General features: G+C 47.6%; 1 protein-coding gene across 3 annotated transcripts in view; it reads left to right on the top strand.

Moving 5' to 3' along the window:
* Positions 1–24828, top strand: part of GRID1 (glutamate ionotropic receptor delta type subunit 1) — a 686401-nt gene that overhangs the window by 390039 nt on the left and 271534 nt on the right. For all 3 annotated transcript variants that reach the window (XM_027530481.1, XM_027530480.1, XM_027530482.1), the window contains one exon: positions 20795–20848. In XM_027530481.1, coding sequence (XP_027386282.1) covers positions 20795–20848 — 54 coding nt within the window. The remainder of the gene's footprint in view (positions 1–20794; positions 20849–24828) is intronic.

Here is a 24828-nt window from a genome sequence, read left to right as displayed (position 1 = left end):
TAGCCTGCTCAGCTCCTTTGCATATGGAATTCTCCAGGCAAAAATAATAGAGTGAGTTGCCATTTCATTCTTCAGGGGATCTTCCCAACCCAGGGATTGAACCTGGGTCTCCCGCATTGCAGGCAGAGTCTTTACTGTCTGAGCCACCAGGGAAGCCCTTTAAAACAATATAAAACCACAAATTCATTAACATAAAAGTACATTGTTAAGAGCCAGATAACCAAGGGCAATGGAACGGTAGGCCAGAAAACATAGGCTAATGGAAGCTGTTAATATTAGCCTCAGTTCTGAGCTTCCTGGCAGGCAAGGCAACAGTAGAACTCGACAGAATGCATAGTCTTCAATGCTTACTATGAAGATGAACGCCACTGGGAGAGAGGCTTCTATTTCTGATTTTATTTTTTAGTTTAGTGCTCTGGGAGGCATTTATCACATGAGTTTCTAGATAAGGGACATAGAACAACATAATGGATAGTGTCTTTGCTTGCAGTTTTACAAACAATGCAAATGTGATTCATACGGCTGCTTCTTATATCAGCTTTGGCTGAAAGCCAAGGCATAAACAAAGTGAGATTCTAGTTCAGTACAAATTTTTCTGGGGAAAGCCGGAATGATATCACCCAGACTAGGAGCTTCCTAGGGATTTGACCTGGCACAAGGCATAGCTTAAAAGCTTTAGAAGAATTAAAAAGTGGTATTTCTTAGATTGTCTTGCTGGGTCGCTTCTGTTCATTTTTAAGATGTAGCTCCAGCATCATCTGTTTCAAGAAACTTTCCCTGACTCCTTGAGGGGGGGTTAGATGCCCTTCAACGTGCTCCCTTACTGCCCTGAGCATCCTTCCCCTCCCAAGAGCCCCTGCCTCATTAGACCTGGATGTGTGTGTGTTGAAGATGGTGACATCCTGAGAGGTAGGCATGACCGCAGCTTTGTTTGTATTCCCAGGTCATACAGCGGCTTTGGCACATAGCAGGCCTTTGTGAGTCTTCCTCAGGCATGCCCAAACTCAGAGCAGTTCTTGGAGTAAGGAGAAGTAGTGTACAGAATGGTTAGTGTCTGGGCTTGGCCTCTACTATTGTTTAACCCTGCCACCTTGAACAAGTTAAACACTGTGCTTCAGTTTACTCATCTGTAATATGGGGCTAATAAGTGTACCTTCGATGTAGGATTGCTGAGGGAATTAAGGGGATTGATACACAGAACATAGTTAGCACAGCGCCTGGTGCATCCGTCTTGCTTTGAGTGTAATTAGCCATCAATAGTGAACAATGTCTGCCGTCTCTGCAGCTCTTTTGCAAATGTTAGTAGGCAGATGGACTAAGCTATGATCTGTCCACACTGGGCCTTCACACGGCCCCTTGTTGGTCACTTGAAAGCCCTTGGGCTGGTGGGGAACCAGGCTGATACTCTATGCTCTTTGGCTCTCTCAGCTGCCTTTGTCTAGAGGTTGGGCAACCCCATGCAGCCATACTGGGGCAGGTTCGTGGAAGGATATTTGTGACACCCAGGTTGGAACTCCATCTCTGACGCTCTCCAGCCTTCTTCCGGGGCTTCTCACCTTGCCTCAGTTTGCTTTGGGAGGCAATTGAGTCTGTGGCCACCAGCAGACTTGGGATCCTCTTCTGGCTCAGTCTCTTATTTCCTGTGTGAACAAGGGTGGGTCGTGTGACATCAACTGTCTCACCTTTAATCATAGGGATGATGGCTATTATGAAAGGGCTTCCTGGGTGGCCCTAGTGGTAAAGAACCCACCTGCCAATGCAGGAGACATAAGAGATGTGGGTTCAGTCCCTGGCCCGGGAAGATCTCCTAGAGAAGGGAATGGCTATCCACTCCAGTGTTCTTGCCTGGAGAATCTCAGAGACAGAGGAGCCTGGCTTGCTCCTGTCCATAGGGTCGTAAAGTCAGACATGACTGAAGCGACTTAGCACACACGCAGCCTCGTAAGGGGGGCTGTTGTAGGGATTTGGCAAGGCCATCTGTTATGTACCATGCTTGTCTGAGGCCCAGCACGTGATTGGCACACACCCAGCATCAGATGCTGTTCCTCTAGACTTTGGGAAGCTCACTTCTCTGATGTCTACACCAGCCTTTTTCTCCATGACATGAATACCCTTTAGAATTCATCTTTTTGAAAACAGCCAGAAAGACGCAGGAAGCCTTAAAGTTTCATGGTGGCTTTATATGAACCAAGGTCCCCAGGGCTTAGTTGTGGGCAGGGGCTGGTGTTTGCCAACCACATCTTGGAGTTAGAGGAGCCCCCGGACAAGCCCTTCCTGCCAGGCCCTCCTGCAACAGACAGGCAGGCTGCCTGACCCTCAGGCCTGGCTGGCCAGTGACCCCAGCCAGCCTCACTGGCCTCCTGTCTGCCTGTGTATATCTAGGCCAGGATGGGCTTCTCAGGGCCCTCTTCACACTAATTGCATTTTCTGCCATAAAAGACACACAGATATTTTACTAGAAAAGGATTCAGGAAAAAGAAAAGAGAGATACTTTTCACCATGCTTGTGCAGAACGTGATGTGTGAAGTGGCTTTTTTTGTTTCTTTTTCTTTTTGAGAAGAACATATTATTTTGTTAATGTAAATATAGTGTACTGTGTACTAGAGTCAAAAAGGAAGCCTTAAGTTTAGGCTTTGTAGAAATCATAGCCCTGGAGGGAAATATACACACACCTTGAAATATGCATGGTGCAGGGGCCACTCACGTGAATCTCTTCTCTCAGAGGGATCCCCTAGACTCTGTCTCTGTCCCTCCCCCTGGCCTGTTGGTACATCCTTTCAGCTGAATGTGTCCTAGGTGAGTGGCTACCTCTGCTATCCCCAGCCATGCTGGGATTTTCTTATATTTTCTGTCTCTGTCAGTAGGGATACTTCCAGCCACTATTTTGGGGCATCCTGTGAGCACTCTGGACTCAAAGCCATTTGTCTGTTTCCTTATTGTTACTTTTGAGGGCAGAAACGTGTTTTGCACTCTGTTTTCTTCACCATTTTGCTCATCGTCCCTCTTCCTACCTAGGGCTTTTAATGGCCTCCTTCTTCCTTTAAGTCTTTCTAAACCTTCTCATGCTTCCAGCCCAGGCCCTCCATGAAGCCTTTCCCACCTTCCAGGCTGCTTCCCCATCTCCCTTTCAGAGGCCCCTCAAGCCAGCTCACCCAACCACAGACTGCATGCACACCTGCTTTTCACCCCTCTCTTCCCAACAGAACAGGCCTGACTGGGGAAAGACACATCACCCATGGCTTCCCTCGTTGCCTTCAGGCTCACCTTCAGCGAGGACATGCCTAAGAAACCCTCAGCCTGGATTTATGTTAAAGGAGCCCAGGTTTCTGAATTCTACAGATTCTTAAATCTTTCATCCTTCTAGAGGGATGTGTTGATCAAAGTGAGTCAGTATGTTTGAACTATTCCTTTGAACAGGCTATTATGCATCCCCAAATCTCCCACACATCCGATTGATATCATGTCATTCCCCAGGTTGCAGATGGGTCCTCCCCTGTCCTTACCTTGGGTTACCCGATGTATGGTTATTTAAATGGGCTGCAGAATGAAGCTGTTGAATAAGAATCTGACATTCTTCCCCTCTAGGAGTGATAAACAGAGCCTGAGCCCAAAATGTGCATGTGGGCTTGATCAAGAATTCTCTATGAAATTGTACCTTTTCAGCAGCATGATCGTGCAAAGAACACACTGCCCCAGACAGTCTCCAGGGGCTATAGACTAGAGCAGAGAAGAGTAGCTATCCCGTTCTCATCTCCAAGTCTGGGTGAACAGTCTCTACCACCCTCGGCCCCCACCCTGCCCCAAAGTTTATGAAAATAAGTTAATAAGTTCTGCATGAGAAGTTTTGGAGTTTGAGTTCTCAGCTAGCTTTCCAGGCTCACTGCAGGAAAAATGATGTTCCTTTTAATCTAGTTTTTCCTCCACCTTGCCCTTTTTCATCAGCCCTGGCACAGGCCATTCTCATCCCTACTGGGCCCTCCGTCAGTCTTCTTGGGTTGGTCAGCGTGTTCAGTTGCCAACAATAAAAACCTACTCTAGTTATCTTGAGCATATAAGGAAACTGCTAACCTGAGTGACTTCAGTTTTATTGATTTCTGATTGATGAGACAATTCTGATTTGCTGCCCATGTTTAATCCCTCTTTCCCCCAGACTATTTTAAAATAACAGTGACGTTAAGTGTTAAAAACCCACAAGGTCAAAGAGTCCATGGAAGGAGACAGCAGTGGGTGAGATCTTGGGGCTAGTTTTTGGAAAATAGACAGTGAGTGGCGGATGGTAAATGATTCAGCTGAGGAGAGGGTGTTATAACCCTGGTGCCCTATCATAAAATGCTGTGGTTCCACCTGCTTGACAGCCTTAGAACCCAGACACCACAGAGAGTGGGAAGAGGCAGGTGGCAGAAACCAGCAGAAGTTAAACAGAGACTTGCTTGGTGAGTAGTGGGACCTTTCCTTCCTTTTCTGGCTCTCAGAATGCCAGTAGCTGGCCAATAGCCTTCAGGTAGGATATAGGAAGAATCTTTTCTGGAGAATCTGAACTGGAGAAAAGACTTGTAGAAGCTGAAATTATGGAGAAGAGAGGTGCTTTCCAACGCAAAAGCAAGGAAGCCCTCCAGTCCATGATCTACAGACCACGTTCATGGCCTCCAGTGAGCTTTTGAATGGCCCCGGTTGAAGTATGGTTGATTTACAGTGCTGTGTTAATTCTGCTCTACAGCATATAGTGATTCAGTTATACATGTATATACATTGTTTTTTAAAACGTTCTTTTCCATTACGCTTTATCATTGGATATTGAATATAGTTCTCTGTGCTATACAGTAGAACCTTGTTTATCCATAACCTTGTTTATCCATCATATGTAAAAGCTTACGTCTACTGACCCCAGCCTCCTCCTCCATCCCTCCTCCAGCCCTCTTCCCCTTGACAACTAGCAGTCTGTTCTCCATGCCCATGATCCTGTTTCTGTTTTGTAGACAGATTCATTTGTGCCATATTTTAGATTCCACATATAAGTGATATCATATGGTATTTGTCTTTCTCTTTCTGACTTGCTTCATTTAGTATGATAATCTCTAGTTGCATCCATGTTGCTGCAAATGGCATTTGAATGCTTCACTTGAAACATGAAAGAACAACCAAGGATTATTATGCATTTGAGGGACATCTCTTCGAGAGTACAGAACAAAAATGAAAAAGGGCAACTTAGTTCAGGGAACAGAATAAAACATCAAAAACCATATTACTGATGATCTTCAAGAAATTAAAAATATTTCTTGCTTAAGACACGAACAGAAATTATGTAAAAGAATGGAGAGCGCAACATAGCAACTGAAGGCAAAAAAATAAGACTGAGTTTTAAAAAATCCAATAGAACTATTATGCAAAGTTGAGGAAAGTATAATCAAAAGTAAAGAGATATAAAATGAGAGACAAAACTTGACAGAAGTTAATGGTTCAGTCTATAAAGTTCAATATTCTTCTAGCAGAAATTCTAGAGAAAGAATAGATGACAATGAAGAGAAGGCAAATATCAAAGACATAAACAGGAAAATATCTAGGAACAAAAGGAATATGTCTTCAGACTAAAAAGTCCTATCAACCATTTAGCTCTTAGCCAAAATAGAGGAAAAGAAGACTCACATTAAGGTACTTCAATGCCAAGTTTCTAAGCACCAAGGAGAGAAAGGCAGGAATGTGGCACAGGGGTTTGGGGTGGGTCATTGAAAGAGGGAGAGAGGAAGAAAAGAAGGAGAAGGAGGAGGGGGGGAGGATGGGCAGGTGACATAAAGGGAACAAGGAGCAGAATGACATCAGGATGCTTAGGGTTAACGATGGATGTGAAAAAACCCTGGAGAAACAACTATTTCCATGGATGAGTTAGTGCGTGCGTGCTAAGTCACTTCAGTCGTGTCTGACTCTGTGCAACCCTACGGACTGCAGCCCACCAGGCTCCTCTGTCCATTGGATTCTCTAGGAAAGATTACTGGAGTGGGTGCCATGCCCGCCTCCAGGGGATCTTTCCCACCCAGGGATCAAACCTGTGTCTCTTACGTCTGCCTGCTCTGGCAGACGGGTTCTTTACCACTAGTGCCCCCAGTCCCCTATTATGTCTAGGTAAAATCATCAATTAATGTGATAGAAAAAAATTTAAAAATTGCCAAACATGCATAGACTTGCAAACTGACAGCCCAAGTCTATGAACCTTTTCTTAGGAAGATGTTGTAGCATGAGCTTCAGAAAAATAAAACAAAAACCAAAAAAAAATAAAAGGAAGTAAAAACAAGTATGGACAATCCAGCCAGCCGAACAGATAAGGAGAGTCTCAGGACAGCCCCCTGTCATCCAGCAGGAGGGCAGGGGTCCGCACAGGAGCAGGGGAGAGGGGGCTGTCTCTGGGGAGGAGGGGAACTGAAAGCCTCTGTTCTGTGGCTGAGCATTTGGACAAATATATTCTAGAACTTGTACAAATAAATACAAATCACAGTAATTCCTAAGGTAAGGAAAGCTAACGTTGTACAAGCAATAAAATACTCATCATAGTTCACTGCTTGGCTTAGTAGGGGCTGGTGTTTTCATAATATGTCTCTCAGTTTCGGAGGTTGAAGTGCAAGATTAAGCTGCAGTCTGGCTTCCTCCGAGGTCTCCCTTCCTGTCTTGTAGTCAGATTTGCCTTCTTTCTTCACCCTTGCTTGGCCGGTTCTCTGTGAGCTTGCACCCTTGGTGTTTCTTACTCTTTGTTATAAGGACACCAGACAAACTGGATTAGGCCCATCTTACTGGCGTCATTTTAATTTAACTCTTTAAAGGCCTTGCTGCTAAACATTGGGTTGGCCAAAAAGTTCGTTCATTTTTTCCCATAACACATGATAGAAAAACCGCAACGAACTTTTTGGCCGACCTCATACAATTGCATTTTGAAGGGCTTCCACATATAAATATGGAGGGGCCACAGTTCAGCACATAGCGTTCTGAGGACGTTTCTGTGAATGCCTTTGTGGTTCTTCAAGGTAGGGATATAAATACAATATATGTCAAACTTTCTCAGCGTAGATTTTTTTTTTTTAATAGGAGAACTTTTATCATCTCCTAAACCTTTTCCATTTAGTAGACCACAGTCTGGAAGCTCGCAGTTCACAGGGTAAAAGCCAGATGTGACTGCATAGCATAGGCCCTGCTGACGAGGGCCTGGCAGTATTTCAGCTCGTAACTCATGCTTTGTGCTACGAGCCCTTCCACCCCTGATTATGGGCCACAGTGTGACCATCAGTGAGGTGGGCTCACATGCACATTTAACTCCAGTTGAGAGCTACTGGAGCCAGACGATGCCGTGACTGCCTCACCAACAGACCATGGGCACGGTGAAGCTGCATATCATAAGAAAGAAACTGCTAGAAAGAATGGATGTGTGGTCTCAAGGGCTTCTCCACAGGGCTGGTCTACCTTTCTGGAATGCAGCTCTAACCATATGTCTCCCCTCCTCACTTGCAAGGCCAGAGGAGATTCTGGTCAGGACATTTGGATAGCTCCGTGATGTGACAGGCCAGGGCAAGGTACGTGACATTACAGGCCTGGGCAAGTGAGTGAAGAGTTAGTGAATACACTCCGGGAAATAAATAAATTAAATTAAAAACAAACAAACAAACAAACAAAAAATTAACTCGAAATAAAAAGTTTCTGTAAATCCAAAAAAAAAAGAAAGTGAAAGTGATGGTCGCGTGGACTTGTTCGACTCTTTGCAACCCCATGGACTATGTACCCCACCAGGCTCCTCTGTCCATGGGATTCTCCAGGTAAGGATACTGGAGTGGGTTGCCATTCCCTTCTACAGGGGATTTTCTTGACCCTGGGATCGAACCTGGGTTTCCTGCATTGTAGGCAGATTCTTTACCATTTGAGCCACCCAGGGAAGGAAATGAAGCTTTAGTTGAGGGCTGCCATAGAGAAACATTGGTTAGTGCAAGTTAGAGGATTGGCTATAGGGTTCAAATTGTATTTTTCTGTACTATACTTCATCCATGAGCTAAGAAACCTCCATGGCTACTTTTGATTATAAATGATTTTTACCTTTTCTAATTACTATAGAACTACATCCTTATTCATAAAATATGAAGATATGACTCAGCCACCATGATCTATTAACTGAATGCCCCATTTCACCTCCAGGGTTGCACATGTTGTCTCCTTAGACTGAAAGACCCTCCCGTCCCATCAGGACCCATCCCATCATGGGGGCTTCCACTTGCCAGAGGCAGGACTTAGTATCTGGTTCTTGATTTTCTGAAAACATCTTCATCCCTGCACTTTATCCTTTGGTCTAGTGGAATTCTCTCTCTGTTTGGGTTTGTCTCTCCCTGCCAGCTCGTTTTACTCAAGGATGGAGCCTGAGACCGCCTTATCTCCATGTGCAGCATCCTTCCTGACACCTGACCTCGTAGATACCCTGGGCATGCTTGCTAAATGGGTGTGTGGGTTCTGCTGCTGTCTCCCTCTCACCTCATGGCTCTTCCTGAGGATGACACCTCCTCTTTGACTTCTCCATCCCACTGATCTCATTAATCCACAATGTGGATGAGTCAAGGAATCCTGTTTTTCTCCCTGGGGCCTCCATCATGCCCTGCTCTTTCTTCAGGAGGCCTGTGGAGTGAATTGCTTTCTAGCCTGAAGCTTCTTAACTTCTGCTGGTGGCCTTCCCCTGGGCCTTGTACTGCTAGCTGGGCACTAGCCAGCACTTGGCCCTTCCCTGGGCCACAGCCGACTGGTACCAGGGAGGACAGAGTCAAGATGAGTCATGTCCACCCTGACTGAGCACTCAGGGTGGGGGTGAGCCTCTCCTGAGCTTCCTGGCCCTCTGAGTCTGTTAGGACTGATGGCTACTCAAGACATGGGAACAGGCTGTCCTGTGCTATTGTGATTTGGGCTGTGTACCTGGGCCCTCCCTCCTGGGCAGAGATGATGTTATTCCTGTCTGTGACTCCAAAGAGCTGACCATTTAGCTGTAAACTGTTAACAGTTCGTAGGCTTCACTGTCTTCTTCTGTTAAGAGGCTATCATAATTGATCACCTTCCATGGTTGTTGCAAGGATTACTGACAATGTAGTTGAGGTTTACATTTTAGAATAAGCATGTCATAGTTCATACAGAAACTCTGGTCATAGAAAGATGAGTGTGGATTTGAGGCAGGAATTTCAGAGGGCTACAGTAATGTCTGTGTGGACATTTTATGTTTGTTGATGCATTAGTATTAATCCTTTTTGTTTGTGTCCCATTTTCCTCCCACAAAGTGAATGAAATACAGTTATTTGTGTGTGTGTGTTGTGTATATATATGCACACATGCATGGAAATAGGAGAGTTTAAGGTTTAAAACTGTCCTGGGGGTCAAGGTCATGCCCAGTACCAAGATGATTAGATGAAACCAGTGGGGTGCCTCACATTAAGGCAGGTGGCAGGATGTGGTTGGTGGTAAATTCCTTCGGTGTTTCTTCTACTCCGGGCACTGAGCTTGGAGGCCTTGTGTTCAGAGAGTTTTCTCTCCAAACGATGCCGTCTCGTGGGCAGTGCCTTTCCAGGCTCTTTGTGCTGGCAGCGGTGGTGGAAGGCGGGCAGCTAGGCCACATCCCTGGGGATGAAGCACGCCTGTATTTGGCTTCTGCATCTCTTCAGTACTCCTTTTAGCGGCTCAATGCAACGTGTCACGGCTTCACTGTTGGGCTCAGAGGACTCCTAGGCTCCTGACCGCACCTGGGTCTGGGTTCCAATTGTACAGAGGCTTTGTACTTGATAAGAAACCATCTCAAAGGCTGTGAAGCAATTTCTACTGTGGATTCTAAAAGAAATAGATTCCTCCTTCTTTTCACTGAGTTTGCCACACCCTCTCTTCCTTATTCCCCAAGACTGTGGAGCCCCGCCCATGAACTCTGAATCATTTTCAGAGGATCCATAATCCCAAGCCAAGCGCCAAGATGAGCAGCTGTTGATACCCCAGCTCCCCAGCCCCCTGTGCCCATCCTAGCACAGGGTGTTTCCTGGGTTTCCTGGGTCACGAATCAGTGACTTGTTTTCTGACAACTCCCGAGCCAGGGAACTCCTCCCCAGCACCCCGAGGAAGAAGTGGTTCTTGTCTCCAGAACTAAAAAGAAGAGATTTTTCTTCCTATTTCGTTCTCCCAAAAGTCAGGCTCATAAAAAAGAATACAAATTGCACCCAGCAGCTCTTATCAGCTTGGTAAAGAATTGCTACTTTCAACTTTATTGCCTTAAAAAGAATTCAAACGCTTCCATCTTTTAAAAACAATTTAGGTTGGGAAAAGGAATTAGATATGTGTGCAGAAATGGCTTGCCTGGTATGATTTGAAGGGGTCATGGTGTTAACCTTGAACACTGATGCTTTAATTGAGCGACACAGACAGTGTAGTTGTTCTCCCAATGGATGTCCCACTGTGGGTCTCAGACTCTGGGGCTGAGAAACCACATGTGTGGGACAGGCCTCTGAGGTATCATGTGACCCAGTGGCAGGGGAGAGACGTTTCTGCCTCAAACAGTCCCCATTCTCTCCTTCAGCAGCATCTGATGCTGTGGGTCCCTGGAGCTGGTCTTTGCATGCACACAGCACTGGTTCAAGCTCTAGTATCAACATGCAGATACCTGTGGGAGGGAGAATAAGAAAGCATTTAATCAGTTTTAGACTTTACTTTGCTTCTGTCTGAAAATCATTTGAAGCTGGAGCTGAACAGCAGAGTGTATGAGAAATAGTTCAGTGCAGCCACCTGCCACCCAAGATGAGTGTCCCCTGCCCCCTGGGGACCCCCTGGGGGTCCGTGTGGTGAGATTGTACACAGCCCACTGCAGAGACTGACGGCTGCTCTCATCAAATCAGAGCAAGTGTAAATAAGCTCAGAAGCCTTGGCTTTACTGTACACCCTAATCCCCCAAATGATTATGGAGATCATTTGGTATTCCTGGTATACCTGGAATACCTTTCTCCTCCATCATGCAAGATTGGCAGAAAAGCTGACTCCCACCCCCTCCCATCAGGACAGCTTGGGTGTCTGTGAGAGTGAGAACATGGAGGGCCTAACTTGGCTTCTCTGCCCTCCAGGTGGCAGGGAAATTATGGACCACTGATTAAAATCCAAGTATCCATCAGTTGCTACTCATCGGTACCGCCTGGCTTCACTTCTTCAAGTTGATCTTATTAAACAGATCGTGCCTGCGAGCAGACTCCATTTCATTTTTCTGCTGATATTAATGCTTCCTCATAAATTGTCCACATGTAGCATATTCTCACTTTTTATTACAGTCAATTGCACTTCCTGCACAGCCCTGGAACCTGTCTCTATTTCATCTGAAGGATCAAGAAATGACCTGTAATGAATCTTCATCCCCCAGAGGCCGTGGGCTGGCCCTTCTGCCCTCTGTACAAAGTGGGAAGGCAGTTTAGAAGAGCTGTTTATCTCAGACTTGGTAAACAGTGGGGACCGAGGCCAGGGATGTGTCATGATTGACTAGAAATTGTTAGATCCGTCAGATTTTCACATGTACTTAGTCCATTATGCTTTCTTTTTTTTTCCCCAATAGCAACATAATAGTTTTTCTGAGATCAAAGCAAGTCTAAGAAACAAATCTCATGAATAACTCTCTCTGGTGTGATGGTAATATCCTTTTAAATGCATTGATGGACCAACCAAGTCCAGAAATTAGTGTATTGTTAGGCGGGATATAGGATAAACAGGAACTTTCATCAGGAGGTTCGGAACTCAGCAGAAGTGAAGAAATATTACATTCCCACAGAAAAGCTCTAAAATTTGATTATGTTTCCATCAGCTTCTAAAGGTCATGATATCTTTCATTTATCTGTCTTTCACATTCACTTCATTTCAGTCTCAGGTTCTCTCAGAGTTGCAGAGAAAGGATGCTGCTTTGAAATACAGGCAGGACTTACTTTGCATGGCATGATGTAAACTGGAAATCAAATGCATGTTGATCCCGTGGGAAGTGAGGACACAGGTTTCATGTGTGTGGCTTTCCATTAATTCGGTACCTGCTGTGCAGAGCTGTGGTTGCCTGTATGTCAGTATCCCCTTGTGCTGTACTGAGCTTCCTACTTATGCCCCTGACCTTCCTCATACTGAGCACCAGCAAATATCCAGGAGTGTGGACGCACCCGTTCATTCCTTCCATAGACATTTTTCCGAAGTTCGTCATCTGCCAGGGCTGTGTGGTGACTACATCAGACCTCAGCCCTGGAGGAGCTCACTTCTTGGCGAGGGGCTGAAGGCTGCCTTCCATATACAGAAGCCCTGTGGCAATCAGAGGATCACTTGACCCAGGAGTTCTGGGGAAGGATGGTGGCAGGAAACTCCAGAATCTGGGACCTGACTTTACAGAAGTCTGTTTAGCTCCACATGCCAGGCCTCGCCACTGTCTGCATCGCCTTCCAGCTCCGCTGTCGATTTTGCATTAAACATCTACAAAAAGTGCCGAGTGAGTGTGTCTTTGCTCAGTTCCCGAGTCTGCACAATATGCTCAAAAGCACACGGACTCTGGTGTCTGAAAGGCTGGATTGTGCTGCCTCGGCCGCACTGACTTGCTGGGAGACTTCCCCACCTACAGGCTCAGAACCTCTGTCAATGAGCTGTCCTGAGGACCCAGGGAGGTTTCACCTGTAAAGGGCTTAGCTCCAGGTCAGGTGGCAGAGTTGTTCAGCAAGTGTCAGTCATTGGACCCAGTATGTAAGTAACCCTCACCTCCGTCCAGCCTGGCCCAGCCAGAGTACTTCCTGCATTCCCAGGCTATAGGCTCAGATCTCCCTCTTCAGTGTCCCAGAGTTACTTTTGGAAGCTACACAAGATTAATTCTGCCACACCTTCCCCAGATGGCCTTGTGTGGCTGTGATACAGGACCCAAGATTCCTCAGTGAGATCTACGAGTAAGGATGGAGCCAGAAAAGCTAAGGAGTAAGAGTAAGGAGGAGCCATGGGAGATGTGGGGAGGGGGAACAGATGAGGGGAAATCCACCAGTTTTCTGGTGAAAGCAAGGCCCCAAGGGGTTCTGGAGGCAAGGCTGGAGTATAGAGGGCGAGTATCTGGACCAGAAGCTCAGGCCTTTTCCCGAGAAGGCAGCCCCTGGGAAGCACGGTGTGGCATCATGCAGCTCAGTGCTAACTGCCCTTAATGGGTTTCCTCATGGTAGTTCTGGGCATATCTTCTGAAACTTGGGCCTCATGGTGACTGCTTTGCTGGTCTCCTTGAGCTCCTGGGGACCATTCCTTGGGCTCCCGGGACCATCCATAGTCTTGCAACCAGCTCCTCCCCTTCCTTGCAAAGAGGGGCGTTGCACTTGATCATGCTCCAGGGGGGTGACATTGCATAGAAAGAATTGTTCCTAAATAGCATGCTGTTGCAAAGACAGCAGTGGGTCTTTAAAGTTAGCTCCATGTCTGTCCTTGGGAAAATGCCAGGCCTTGGGCTCCAGGGGGGGACTGTTCTGAAATGTTAGAGTTGGGGTTTTAAAAAGATGCTTATCGTCGACAAGCTTTCATTATCTCAGGCTCCCAGTGTTGGGGGAGGGGGATGGAGACATGGCCAACAATTAACACATACACAAATAGTCAGTGGCATTTGCACTTTGTAAAATAAATCCTCAGTGATGTTGCTGGAAGGCTTCCATGTGGAGGTTTTTTCCACTCCATTTAGTATTTCTTGAGGCTAAGATAAAGTGAAATAGGCTCAGACTTGAGAAAGGCAAATGAAACAATGGTCTCAGACTTAGGAGGACAAGTTAACCTGGGAAGGTAGGCGCCATGACTCATAAGGGTATTTCCTTAGATATGAAAAAAGAAAAGATGGTTTTGTTCCCATGGTCAGAGGGCCAGGCCTGAAAGCTTGTACACTTGCTCTGATGGGTGACCAGGCTTTTGGGAGAGCCGCATGCTCAAGGGGAAAGAACACACGTTTAGGGGACAAAAGGGCCCAAGTTCAGATTCAGTCTCTGAATCTGAGGGGCCTATGCAAGTCTGAGTGTAGATGTAGATCTTAGTTTCTCTGCTGTGAAATGGGAATGAGAACTTTCCTGGCTTCTTAGGGTGCTGTGAATAAAGTGAGACCTATGGCTTGTGAAGTAGATGTGTTGTATTGAAGTATCTGGCTGGTGCTTGACAAAAGCAGTTTCTCCTCACTCTCAGAAATGGCTGCAACTTGGTCCTGCCTGAAAGGCTGAGAACACAGGACCAAGCTGGAGCTACTTCTACTGATCCTTCAGGACCCCTCTCTTCTCTGTTTCCTTACAGGCATTTGTATATTAGCACTGATTCTTACCTCTGTGTGGGCAAGAGGCCTCTTCAGCTCCTTCCAGGCAAGCAGCCCCACACATCCCATTCTTGGCTGTGCTTTCTGTCCAGAGCATTTGGGAACCAGGAGCTGGGGTTTGGTCTGCATCTAGTTCTCTATGAAAACTGTGGGATCAAAGTAGCTGGTGGCCAGGACAGGATCTAAATGTCCCCTGGTAGGTCTGTAGGCTGGCATGTCCCATGTCACTCATACCCCAGCTCTGTAGAGGCCACTGGCCATGGAAAAAGGCTCTCTGAGGTTCAGACAGGAGCTGCTGCTCACAGACGAGAAGATGCATTCCCTTCCTCAGGTGTGGGAAGAACAGCTGCTTTCCGCTTCCTTTAAGTGGGGTCAACCTATGATAGTGTGCTTTATCAGAACCAGGGCAGGTGTCCGTTTCAGCCTCTGTGTGAGATGTTCCTTCCTGTGGCTGCTTATGTCCACTATCCCAGCCCTAGCCTGGGCTACATGCCACCTAAGCATCTTGGGTCTCCTCTTCTATTTGCAGGGGGTTAAAGCAGGAGTCAGTATGATTCTTTACAAGTTTCCACCTCCTCAGTTCTTCTTCTAAAGCTCTCTTCTTGCCAGTCTATTGAGGGAACCTAGGAGCCAGGCCTTTGGGCTCTGATGGTCAAGGCATGGCCTTTTAGGGACTCACAGCAACCACCTAACCAGGGCTCCTTTGCTATTACTACAAGCAGCCCTTGGGTTCATTGAGACCTAGTTTCTGGGGCCCGCACGTCTGTGCAGAGCTCCTGCGATTGCTCAGGACTCTATCTCCTGCTACGCATTCTTTAGTGAGGAGTCTCAGTGCCCCACTGCAGGAGAGAAGCGTGGTTTGAGGAAACCAGCTGCCCTACTTGCAGTGGGTCAGCGACCAGGAACCCACCCAGAGCAGAAGGTCCGGTCTGCTCCCGGCCCTGCTCGTGGAAAGAAGGGGCCGCCCTTTACTTATCTAGCTGCCCAACACTCCTCTGCAGATGCCAGCAGTAAACCTGTGGCATGGCTGAGATGACAAAAGCAGAAACCCACTTTGTGCTGCTTTGAAGGGTCTATGAACTCAGGGAGGAGGAGTGCTCACCACATTTGCATGGTGTGTTTATTATTGGTCTTTAGGCCGCTTTTGGCTCTGTGATGTCATGGGATGAGACTCCTGGCTCTCACCAGTAACCAGGAGAGTTGGAACAGCTGCTCTATGTGGCTAGTGCTGTCTACTGAATGAAAAAAACAGGAACACATGAGTAATTACTGTGTAATGTATAGAAATGTATAGAGATTTCTATGTATTCAAAAAAGACCATCGAGTGACAACCAGGCAAGAGATGTGAGTGAAAGGAATGGGGAGGGTCTTTGTGTTCACTGATCATCCATATGAGCTTCTTTCTGGGATGGAGGCTTCAACTTAATTTCATGTTAGTTCTCACAATATTTGTAAGATGGGGGGTGCTTGTCTCAGGTTGGGTTCCCAGAAGCCAACTTTGATGTGAGAGTTTGTGTGATGACGATTTATTAAGAAGTTTTCCCAGGGGAATTAAGAAGAGCCCAGCAAGGGAGTGGGAATGTGGATCATGGAAGTAGAGGCAGCCAGCAGTGAGGCCGTGTGGGCTGGTCCTGCAGAAGGAACCTGGAAACAGTTGAGCTTACACTCCAAACAGTCCCCATAGTGGAACGGGGCAGCTGGGCATCCCCAGTCCTTCGTGAGGGTGCACATTTCCATGAGTGCCAAGGAGAGTTCCGACAGTTGGTCAGTGTCTGCATTGGCAATGGATGCGCATGGAGAGCCAGCGCGCTCAGAATTCCCAATGGGATTTGAGGGGGCCCAGGGCACAGCATCGATTGTGCTGCCGGCATCTTAACACCCTGCAGGCATGGGGCTGCCGCTCAGAGAGGTGGAGTAGCTAACACAGGGGCACTCAGGTAAGTAGAGGCGGACCTGGGATTTGACCATGCTCTGCCTGCCTGCCTTGTCCTGACCTTGCTGGCTCTGAGATAAAAGGGAGATCTCAGGGGCCTCCACCTGCCTCACTTATGGTTGGAGAAGATGAGGGAAGGGTACTTAGAAGGGGACACCATCCTCTGGGCTTGGAGCATTTAGGGCTCTGCCCAGGGAGCTGGCAGCAGTTCTCCAGTCATTGGGGGAGGGGAGGGTGTTCTCGCTAAATCTGCAGTTGCATCTCCTTCTCACCAGCCATCGCAGCTTCTGTGTGAGTTGCACCCTCTGAAAAAGGCTGCAGCCAAGTGCTATTTATCTCCATGTGGGGAAAAGAGGCTTAACAAATTAGCTAATTGCTAATTGGTGAGGGAAAGTAGGACAGGAAAGTTGGCCAGTTGTCCTGTGGGTTTTCTGATCAATTCTCTCCATCATTATCTTCCACACATGAGTCTGAGACCTGGTGGGAAGATGCCTTAGTGTAGCCGGGGCTCTCACCTGCTGCATGGGATGTCCTGGCGGCTGAGTTAGGTCTGCACTGCTGGCTCCTGCAGGGACAGTGGAGGACCTCTCACCTGTACAGGTGCGCCTACACCTTCAAATTCACAAAACTACACATTCTGGACTACAGAGCTCCCAGCTTTGGAGGCTAAGATTCAGGGTTCAGAGCTCTGAAAGAACACAGTATCTTAGGCACATGACCATTCCCGGTGAATTAGGATTCCAAGGAGTAGGGCCCCAGGGTCTGCATTTTACAAAGCTCCCTAGGAGGTTCTTACATGTAGCCAGACTGAGATTCATGGCTGCAGAATGCCAGTGATGATGGGTGTTACCCCTCACCCATGGTCAACCTCCATGCTGATATTCACTTACCATTCATCGTCCAACTATCTGCCTTCCATTCAATCATTTCTTCGATGAGACCTTGCTGCTCCCGGGGTGGCAAACCATTCCATATTGAACTCCTTGGAAAGTCAGAAAGTTCTGTCTCATATTGAGTTGTTATCTCCTTACCCGAGCACTGGAGACCTTGGTCCTGAATCAGCTCTCAGACGCTATAAGGATCAATTCCAGCCTCTCTGCATTCCTGGACTGTCCCTGGTGACTATAACTGGCCATCAGTTTACACTGTCCAACTCCGTGACCGCTTCCAGTCTGCAGTGCCCTCCATCAAGCAGACTGACCTTCTAGTCAACTCCCCAAGGGCAGCACAGACCTTCTAGCCCCTGCCTTTTCCTGGGTCTTCACTTTGAAGTCTCATCTCCCCATGTGCCCTTCTGCTCCTGGAAAATAAGTGTAGGGCTTTGAGTTCAGCCTTCTTCAACTGTGTCTCTTTAGATTTGGCTCAGTGTTTCAGCTTTCTCAGATGCCATGACACCCCCAGCTCTGTATCATGTGCAGATTTGATGAGCATGTTACTGGTTGTCCTCTGCTAAGTCACTTCAGTCATGTCCGACTCTGTGCGACCCCATAGACAGCAGCCCACCAGGCTCCCCTGTCCCTGGGATTCTCCAGGCAAGAACACTGGAGTGGGTTACCATTTCTTTCTCCAATACATGAAAGTGAAAAGTGAAAGTGAAGTCACTCAGTCATGTCTGACCCTCAGCGACCCCATGGACTGCAGCCTACCAGGCTCCTCCATCCATAAGATTTTCCAGGCAAGAGTACTGGAGTGCCTTCTTCTCTACGTGAGCATTAAGGAAATGCTGAGGTGTCAGGAATGGAGGCAAGTCAGAGCCTGGCCATGTGCTGCAGTGACTTCACATCACCTGTCTCACGTTTCCCTCCCCACCTCCTCCTGGGCCTCTGAGCTTCTGAAGACATTCCTGACAGTCTGTGTATTGGGAGGAAGGAAGCTATAGACTGGGGGGCTCTCCCTTCCCCACCCTGCCTGAGGGTCTAAGGGTTCCTCAGAGAGCCGCTGACTCCGAAGTCCCTGTGCCTTCTTTGCAGTATGGTTTATGGAATTTGTAGAGTGTCGAGAAAGGAGTCTTCAGTTCATGGCCCCACGAGGGACCCAGGCATAGCGCATGGCCTCTCTCAGTGCTTCCTTCGTACAAGTGCAGGAGACGGAACGCTTGGCAACTTCTTCCTCTGGCTGGGAGGGAGCGGCCAAGGTATTCTTAGACATAACTCTTTCATCCTGAGCAAGAAAGCTTTTCATGGGCGCCTGTCTCTTAAGGGAAGGACTCCTGTGGCCAGAGGAGACTCTCAGGATCTAAGAATGTAGATGAGTCGAGAGGTAAGGATGGAACTCACAAAGGATGGGGATGCACACTTCCCATTGCTGCTTCCTGGGAAGGGCCGGGGCTTCTCTGGACACTGCTCTGTGTGTTTGCTGCTTCTTGAGACCGAAATATTACACCTACATAGGCAGACAAGAGGAAGCAAGTGTTATGTACATTTTACAGATAAGCAAACAGAGACCAGAGTGGTAAATGCCAGCTGGTGGAGGCCATCCCTCCAGTCCAGTCTGGACTCTTGTCCCCACTTGTCTTCATGGGGGATGGTACCTTTTCATTCATAGGCTGGAGAAGGAGCATCTGTGGCCTTCGCCAATGACCACCCTTAGTGTCCAAAGGACTGGGATGCTAGAGCTGGCCCAGGCACCCCCACAGGCCCCATTTCCATGTGCTTTTTGTGTTGACCAGCAAACGCGTTCATTCCTTGCAGAGGTGTGGTTCTCACTGAGGCCCTGTACAATGGCAGTGCCATGTGTATGCTGGGTCACTGGAGCCTGCAGGCTTCTTACCCCTCTATGCCTCACCTGTTAAGAAGAACAAATCAAACCTCTGTGTACTGATGAGGAAAAGATATTCTTCATACACTGATAAGTCAAAAGTGATAGTTGAAACCTGATGTGTGTTTCATGACCCCATTTTGATAAGAACATCAGTTTGCTAAGTGTATGCAGACACATGCAGACGTGACCAAAAACTTCTGGAAGGGGCCATTTGGAATAGTCCCTGGGGGATGAATTTGGAGGGATACATGGGGAGTTTTCACTACTTTAACACATTAAAAAATGTGGTAGGTTTATGGGATAATTTTGAACATTTGCTTTTTTCTGTACCTTTCCAAATAAAGAGTAATAAAAATTACATTATAAAAATATAAAAAAATTAAAAATAAAAGAGAACTATGATCTGAACTCTCTCCCATGTTCATAGAAGGCCTGGCACATTGCCTGGCACTCAGCAATACTTGGCACGTGCTAACTGTGAGTATTCTTACAGGACAAGCTGGAAAACTATCAATTCCTCCTCTTTTGTCAATCTACATACACTTACTCTTTTTATTTGGAAAACTACAGAAAAATTTAAATGTTCAAAATTATCCCATACACCTGCCCCACTTTTTAATGTGCTAAAGTAGTTGGATTTCCAGTCTAAAAAGGGAAAGAGCACTCCTAAAAACATATGAGAAGCAAAATAAGTAACTGGGTCCCATCTGCCTAGCCCTCCTATCCTTCATTCATATGTTCAACAACAGTGTTCTTTATATATTGAACACTGCCTATGTGCTGGTTATAGTGGAAGGTTTTGAGATACAAATGTGACGGCCATAGGTGTGGCCCTGACCTCATGGAGACCCCAGTTGGTTAAAGGAGATAGATAATAAGAAATAAATAAGCTGAAAACTATTCAAGTACAGACACTGCTGCTAAGTCACTTCAGTCGTGTCCAACTCTGTGTAACCCCATAGACGGCAGCCCACCAGGCTCGCCCGTCCCTGGGATTCTCCAGGCAAGAACACTGGAGTGGGTTGCCATTTCCTTCTCCAATGCATGAAAATGAAAAGTCAAAGTGAAGCGCTCAGTCATGTCTGACTTTTAGCAACCCCATGGACTGCAGCCTACCAGGCTCCTCTGCCCATGGGAGTTTCCAGGCAAGAGTACTGGAGTGGGGTGCCATTGCCTTCTCCGTCAAGTACAGACATGGCAAGTGCTATAAATAAACGGAACAAAATGCTCTAATAGAGAATGGTGGGAGGTGGGGGTCACTGTTCTGGAGCAAAAAAAGAGTCAGTTCTAGGGTCCTTGATGGGTTCTTTAGAGCTGAAGGCAGCTCAGAGCCCTGGCTGTGAGCCGCCATCTTCCTGGGTGTTGTTTAGCTTGGCTGGCCAAGCAGCTGTAAATCCCTTGTTGCAGATTCCTGAGTCTCTAGCCTTGGGGAATGATGAGACATCCCCCACCCCAGTAACCCTCTAGAAAAGAGTTTGCAGGCAGTCTCTGAGATGAGAAAGGGAGGGATGTCCCCGCCCGTGATGCCTTCAGGAGCTGTAGCTTCTAACCTTGCTCCGGGCTGGTGCACGCGAATTCCAAAGAACAGCAGGAAATCAGACGTCCGTGTTCAAATGATGCATCCAGCAGCTGAGGTGGCCAGAGCTGCCCAGGGGGATGGCGTGTTTTGTGAGGAAAAAATTCTCCAAGAACAGTGTTTATCAAACTCCGTCTCAGCAGTCATCCTGTGTGTCTGCCAGCCTCTGGCTTGCTTCTGTTCATGTTTTTTTCTTACATTTCTTTTTCTCTGCAGGCTGTGGAGACCAACCTGGCTTCCAAGGACAGCCATTGGGTCTTTGTGAATGAGGTAAGAGCTCCAGAATGGTGAAGGGCGTGGCTTACATTGAGCTCCCGCCACTCAGAACGTACAGAGTGACCGGTCAGGCTCTGCTCTGACTTGGGGTGCTGGAGTGGAGTCCAGGGCTTCACTGAGCGAGACAGCAGGTGAGAGAGTTGGATGGGCCATGCCAAGCTGCTCACCTGGAGCAGGTGGGAGCCAGGAAAACAGTGCAGATTTGAGTCCAGGAGGAAGTGGCGTCAGGCTCTAGATATGTTGGGTGAGGGGAGGCCACGTGCCAGGGGTCAGAGACTGGAGAGATGGAGGCTGGCCAGAAAAGGGGATGCAGAGGGGATGTGCAAAGGAATGCAGAACGGGCTAGAGGCTGCACTTCCTGTAGGAGCCTGAAGGTATATGTGTGTTATGTGACTGTGTGTATGTAAGAGTGCATGGGTGTGAGTGTGTAACTGTATATATTTGTGAGAGTGTGTATGGATGTGTGTGCATTAATGCATGCACATGTCAGTATGTGTGTATGTGTATCTGTATAGGTGTGTGTCTGTGTGCACACATCCCCCTGTGCAGCTGGTCAGGTAGTGGGTCAGTGTAACCTTCTAAAGGGGGTAAATGGTAAATCTCTCCCTCAGGTGGCCTTCCCACTGGATTGGGCCCTGGGAGGAATGGGGACATCGAGATTTCATGGTGGCGTGGTCTGCTCTCCACCACTTGCACCCTACCTGGCCCTGGCCTGCTCACGCCGCACACATTACATGGGCTCGCTTCCCTGAAGCAACATGCCCTCGCTTCCCTGAAGAGCCCCCTCTGCCTGCACATCCGTTCAGGAAGCACCCTCTGGGACAGTGCATATGACTCCAGCCAGCTATTAATATAGCTGACTCTTCAAAGTGCTTCCTGGCACGGGCTTTCATCGGCCCGTGGCCTTCCGTTGCTCCTAAATTAACTGATTGATTTCTAATGGCCACATTCTAGAAGATGCAGGGTTTATCGTGCAGGTAATTTATGCTTTTATGATGTGTGTTTCTTCATTAGCTCAGTGCTACCATTGCTGAAAGAGTTTTGGGTGGCTTACTTTCTTATTTTGCAGGTAGTATCAGATAGTAACTGCTTGCGAGGCCCACTTTTCATGGTTTTTGTCCATGAATTCATACCTTGTTAACTCCGTGTCTACACAGGCCAATTGGAGACCTGCAAGGTCCATTTCCCTGGGGTTGCAGATGGTTGTGCTGGTAATTAGGAGAAGGGACATGACGGCTGCTTTCTTCAGAGCCTGCCGGAGTCCTCTTGGTGCTGGGAGGGTTTGATCCTCTGGGCTTTGCCAGCTTCTTTATAGGTTTCTTTTGTTCCCGGAGACGGAGGGATTCTATGTGCCCCATAAGGCAGATGTCAGATGCTGGCTTTATTTTGGGGAGGGCTCCTCCAAATCAGATGGCCAGGGTTTCTATATTGTCAGTCTTCAAAAAGTACTGTTTTTACATTTCTAACTGATTTCCTTTTTCCTCCCCTGAATCCTGACCCACTCCAAGGACTCTCTTGTCTGTCCCTCCCACCCCCTCTCCAGGGCTGGGGTTAACACTAACCAGTGTGAGGTGTCCTCAGGGTATTGTTGGGTGGCAGGAAATGCCACCGGGAGGTGTTGGATGTGGGCACAGCTGTCAGGGCCACACTGGAACAGCCTCACCCAAGAGGACTGCTGAGCTCCACCCCAGTCAGCCGCACATTGCACCGTGAACTCAAAGACGAATCATGTGGCTGTCCCTGGGATAAATGTCCCCAGAAGTGACCCCTCCCATTTTCTGAGTTTCCTTTTCTACGGGGAGGCCAAGCACTTGTCAGGGTATTTTGTGTTTGTTACCACCCTTAGCCCTCATTCACAACCTTGTATGGTAGTTATTAGCATCCCCATTTTACAGATGGGAAAAGGTAGGCTTGAGAGGTTGAATTACTTGCTCAAGGTCATACAGCTATTGAAAGGTGCTTTTGGGATTTTGTATGAAGACTGTTGGCTCCAGAGACCTTCACACCAAATGACACCATCCTGCAGGTAGTCCTGGCAATGATCCTTTAACCTACAGTCAGGGTCTGATTCCGTAAGACCAATCAATAGGGCTCTGGTATGCATACTGATGGGGATGCCCTTGAGCTGGCCTTGGTGTGCACTCAGGGACATTCTTGAAGTCTGAGATCTGATGGTGGGTCCTTTTGTAAAGCTTTGACTCTTAGACCCCAGTGTGGCCTCTGGTTAATGACTGAGCTGTTTTCTAAATCACAAGTCAATTTATCCAAGCCATATTCGGAGCTGCTGTTTCCTAGTACGGCATGACCCTCTTGGAAACAAGTCCTATTATTCTTAGGATGGTTACAGCATTCCAGGCTCTATCCAAATACAGACCCACAGACCAATAGTTTCCCAGTTGCTTCTCTGTTTATCATATGTGATGGCTCGGAAAAAATAAAATGGGAGGAAAAGAATCAGGGGCAGGTATTTAGCAGCTCCACCATGATCTCCAGACTCTAGCATCTACATTGGGACTCCATCTCTCGCTTCCCGAACTGCTCACCACTTCTCTGGAGGAAGTTCAGCCCATCAGACGCGCTCAGGCAGTGTCTCTTCCTACCACATCTTTCCCCAGGGTGGCCTCCGTGGTGATCCTCCAGCTCCACCCGCTGCTTCCTTCATTCCTCACGGCTCTGTCCTTCAGTTTTTCTTTCTGTATTTGACTTTCTTAATGTGTTTTCCTGGATTCAAGATAAACACTCAAGGGCACGTGTTTTTGTTTGTTTTCTTCATGAAGTGGTTTTCTTAATATGTCTGCACCCTCACTGGTGAATATTGGTGTTGCATATTACAGGTCTGTTTTATTTGGAGAAGGGGTAATTGGATGCAGAGAAAGGCTGTGAGTATGTGAGCCTTGCTGACAGTTTCTACAGATCCTTGGGCTCTACTGAGGGAAAGGACACTGGCAAGCAGATGTGCTTTGGGGCATAAACTGTATTTTTATCAATTGATTAAGTTACACATTAACTTGGAGGGGGATGGGGGATTCAAAAGAAGTGTGAATAGCAAATTTGAATATTAGTCAAGGTAGCCACTAGGCTGTGAGTCCCCTGGGGACACGGACAGGATCCAGGTCCCCACTGAATCCCCAATACCCTGTATTAAGGGTAGATTCTCAAAAGGGTTTGGTTGAAGGCAAGTCATTGTACATAGCATAGGGTAGAGCAAGTTGCTTTGAAGAGTACTTCCCAGTCAGCCTCCAAGAAAAGACAAAGGCAAACAATTAAGATGGGAAGCCCAGGGATGGAGGGAACTGCTGTGCGTCATTCATCAGAAGCTGCCAGTTTAGGACCCATCAGACTTGACTTTGGCTCCCAGAACCTGTGTCAGCTGATCTGGAGAGCCTCCTCCCCACGTGGCTCTGGCTTAGTGATGCGCAGGTGTCTGTGTCCTCAGCGCTAGGCAGGGTCTGGATGCAGACTGGGGGCAGAGGAGAACGCTCTCCTGAGACATTCTGCGTCCAGGCAGGACACACCTGCCTCATTGTCTGGCCTCTTGAGAAGCTTATGGGGGAAATTCTTTCATGGAATGTTTGTCTTTCCAGCCTCTTCCAAAACCATCTGTGAAGGGGACCTGAAGCACCCCCTTTGTTACTGGATAGCTCTCACTGTCAGAGTTCCTCCAGACATGGGAACAAAGCAAACTTTTATGCAAATGGTTCAAGAAATGCAGAAGCAGGTACATAACCCTTGTGCTTAGGTTTTGTCAACAACTGATGCTCTGGGTGGGCTCTGTTCTGTGGTTCAGCAGGTGCCCAGGGGGAGGCAGGTTCTAAGGAGGGAGGAGGCAGAGCTAGTAGGCCCTGCCCCACCACTAGCCTATTTTCATGACCCCCACACCCCATATCTTTTTCCTCTGAGCTCCAGACCCAGGGATCCAGATGCCTTCTGGACTCAGCTGCTTGCAAGCCTTGTGATCACCTCCAGCTCAGTGC

The sequence above is a fragment of the Bos indicus x Bos taurus genome, chromosome 28, assembly GCF_003369695.1.
Source record: "Bos indicus x Bos taurus breed Angus x Brahman F1 hybrid chromosome 28, Bos_hybrid_MaternalHap_v2.0, whole genome shotgun sequence".
NCBI lineage: Eukaryota > Metazoa > Chordata > Mammalia > Artiodactyla > Bovidae > Bos > Bos indicus x Bos taurus.
This window is presented reverse-complemented; position numbering and strand designations above follow the sequence as displayed.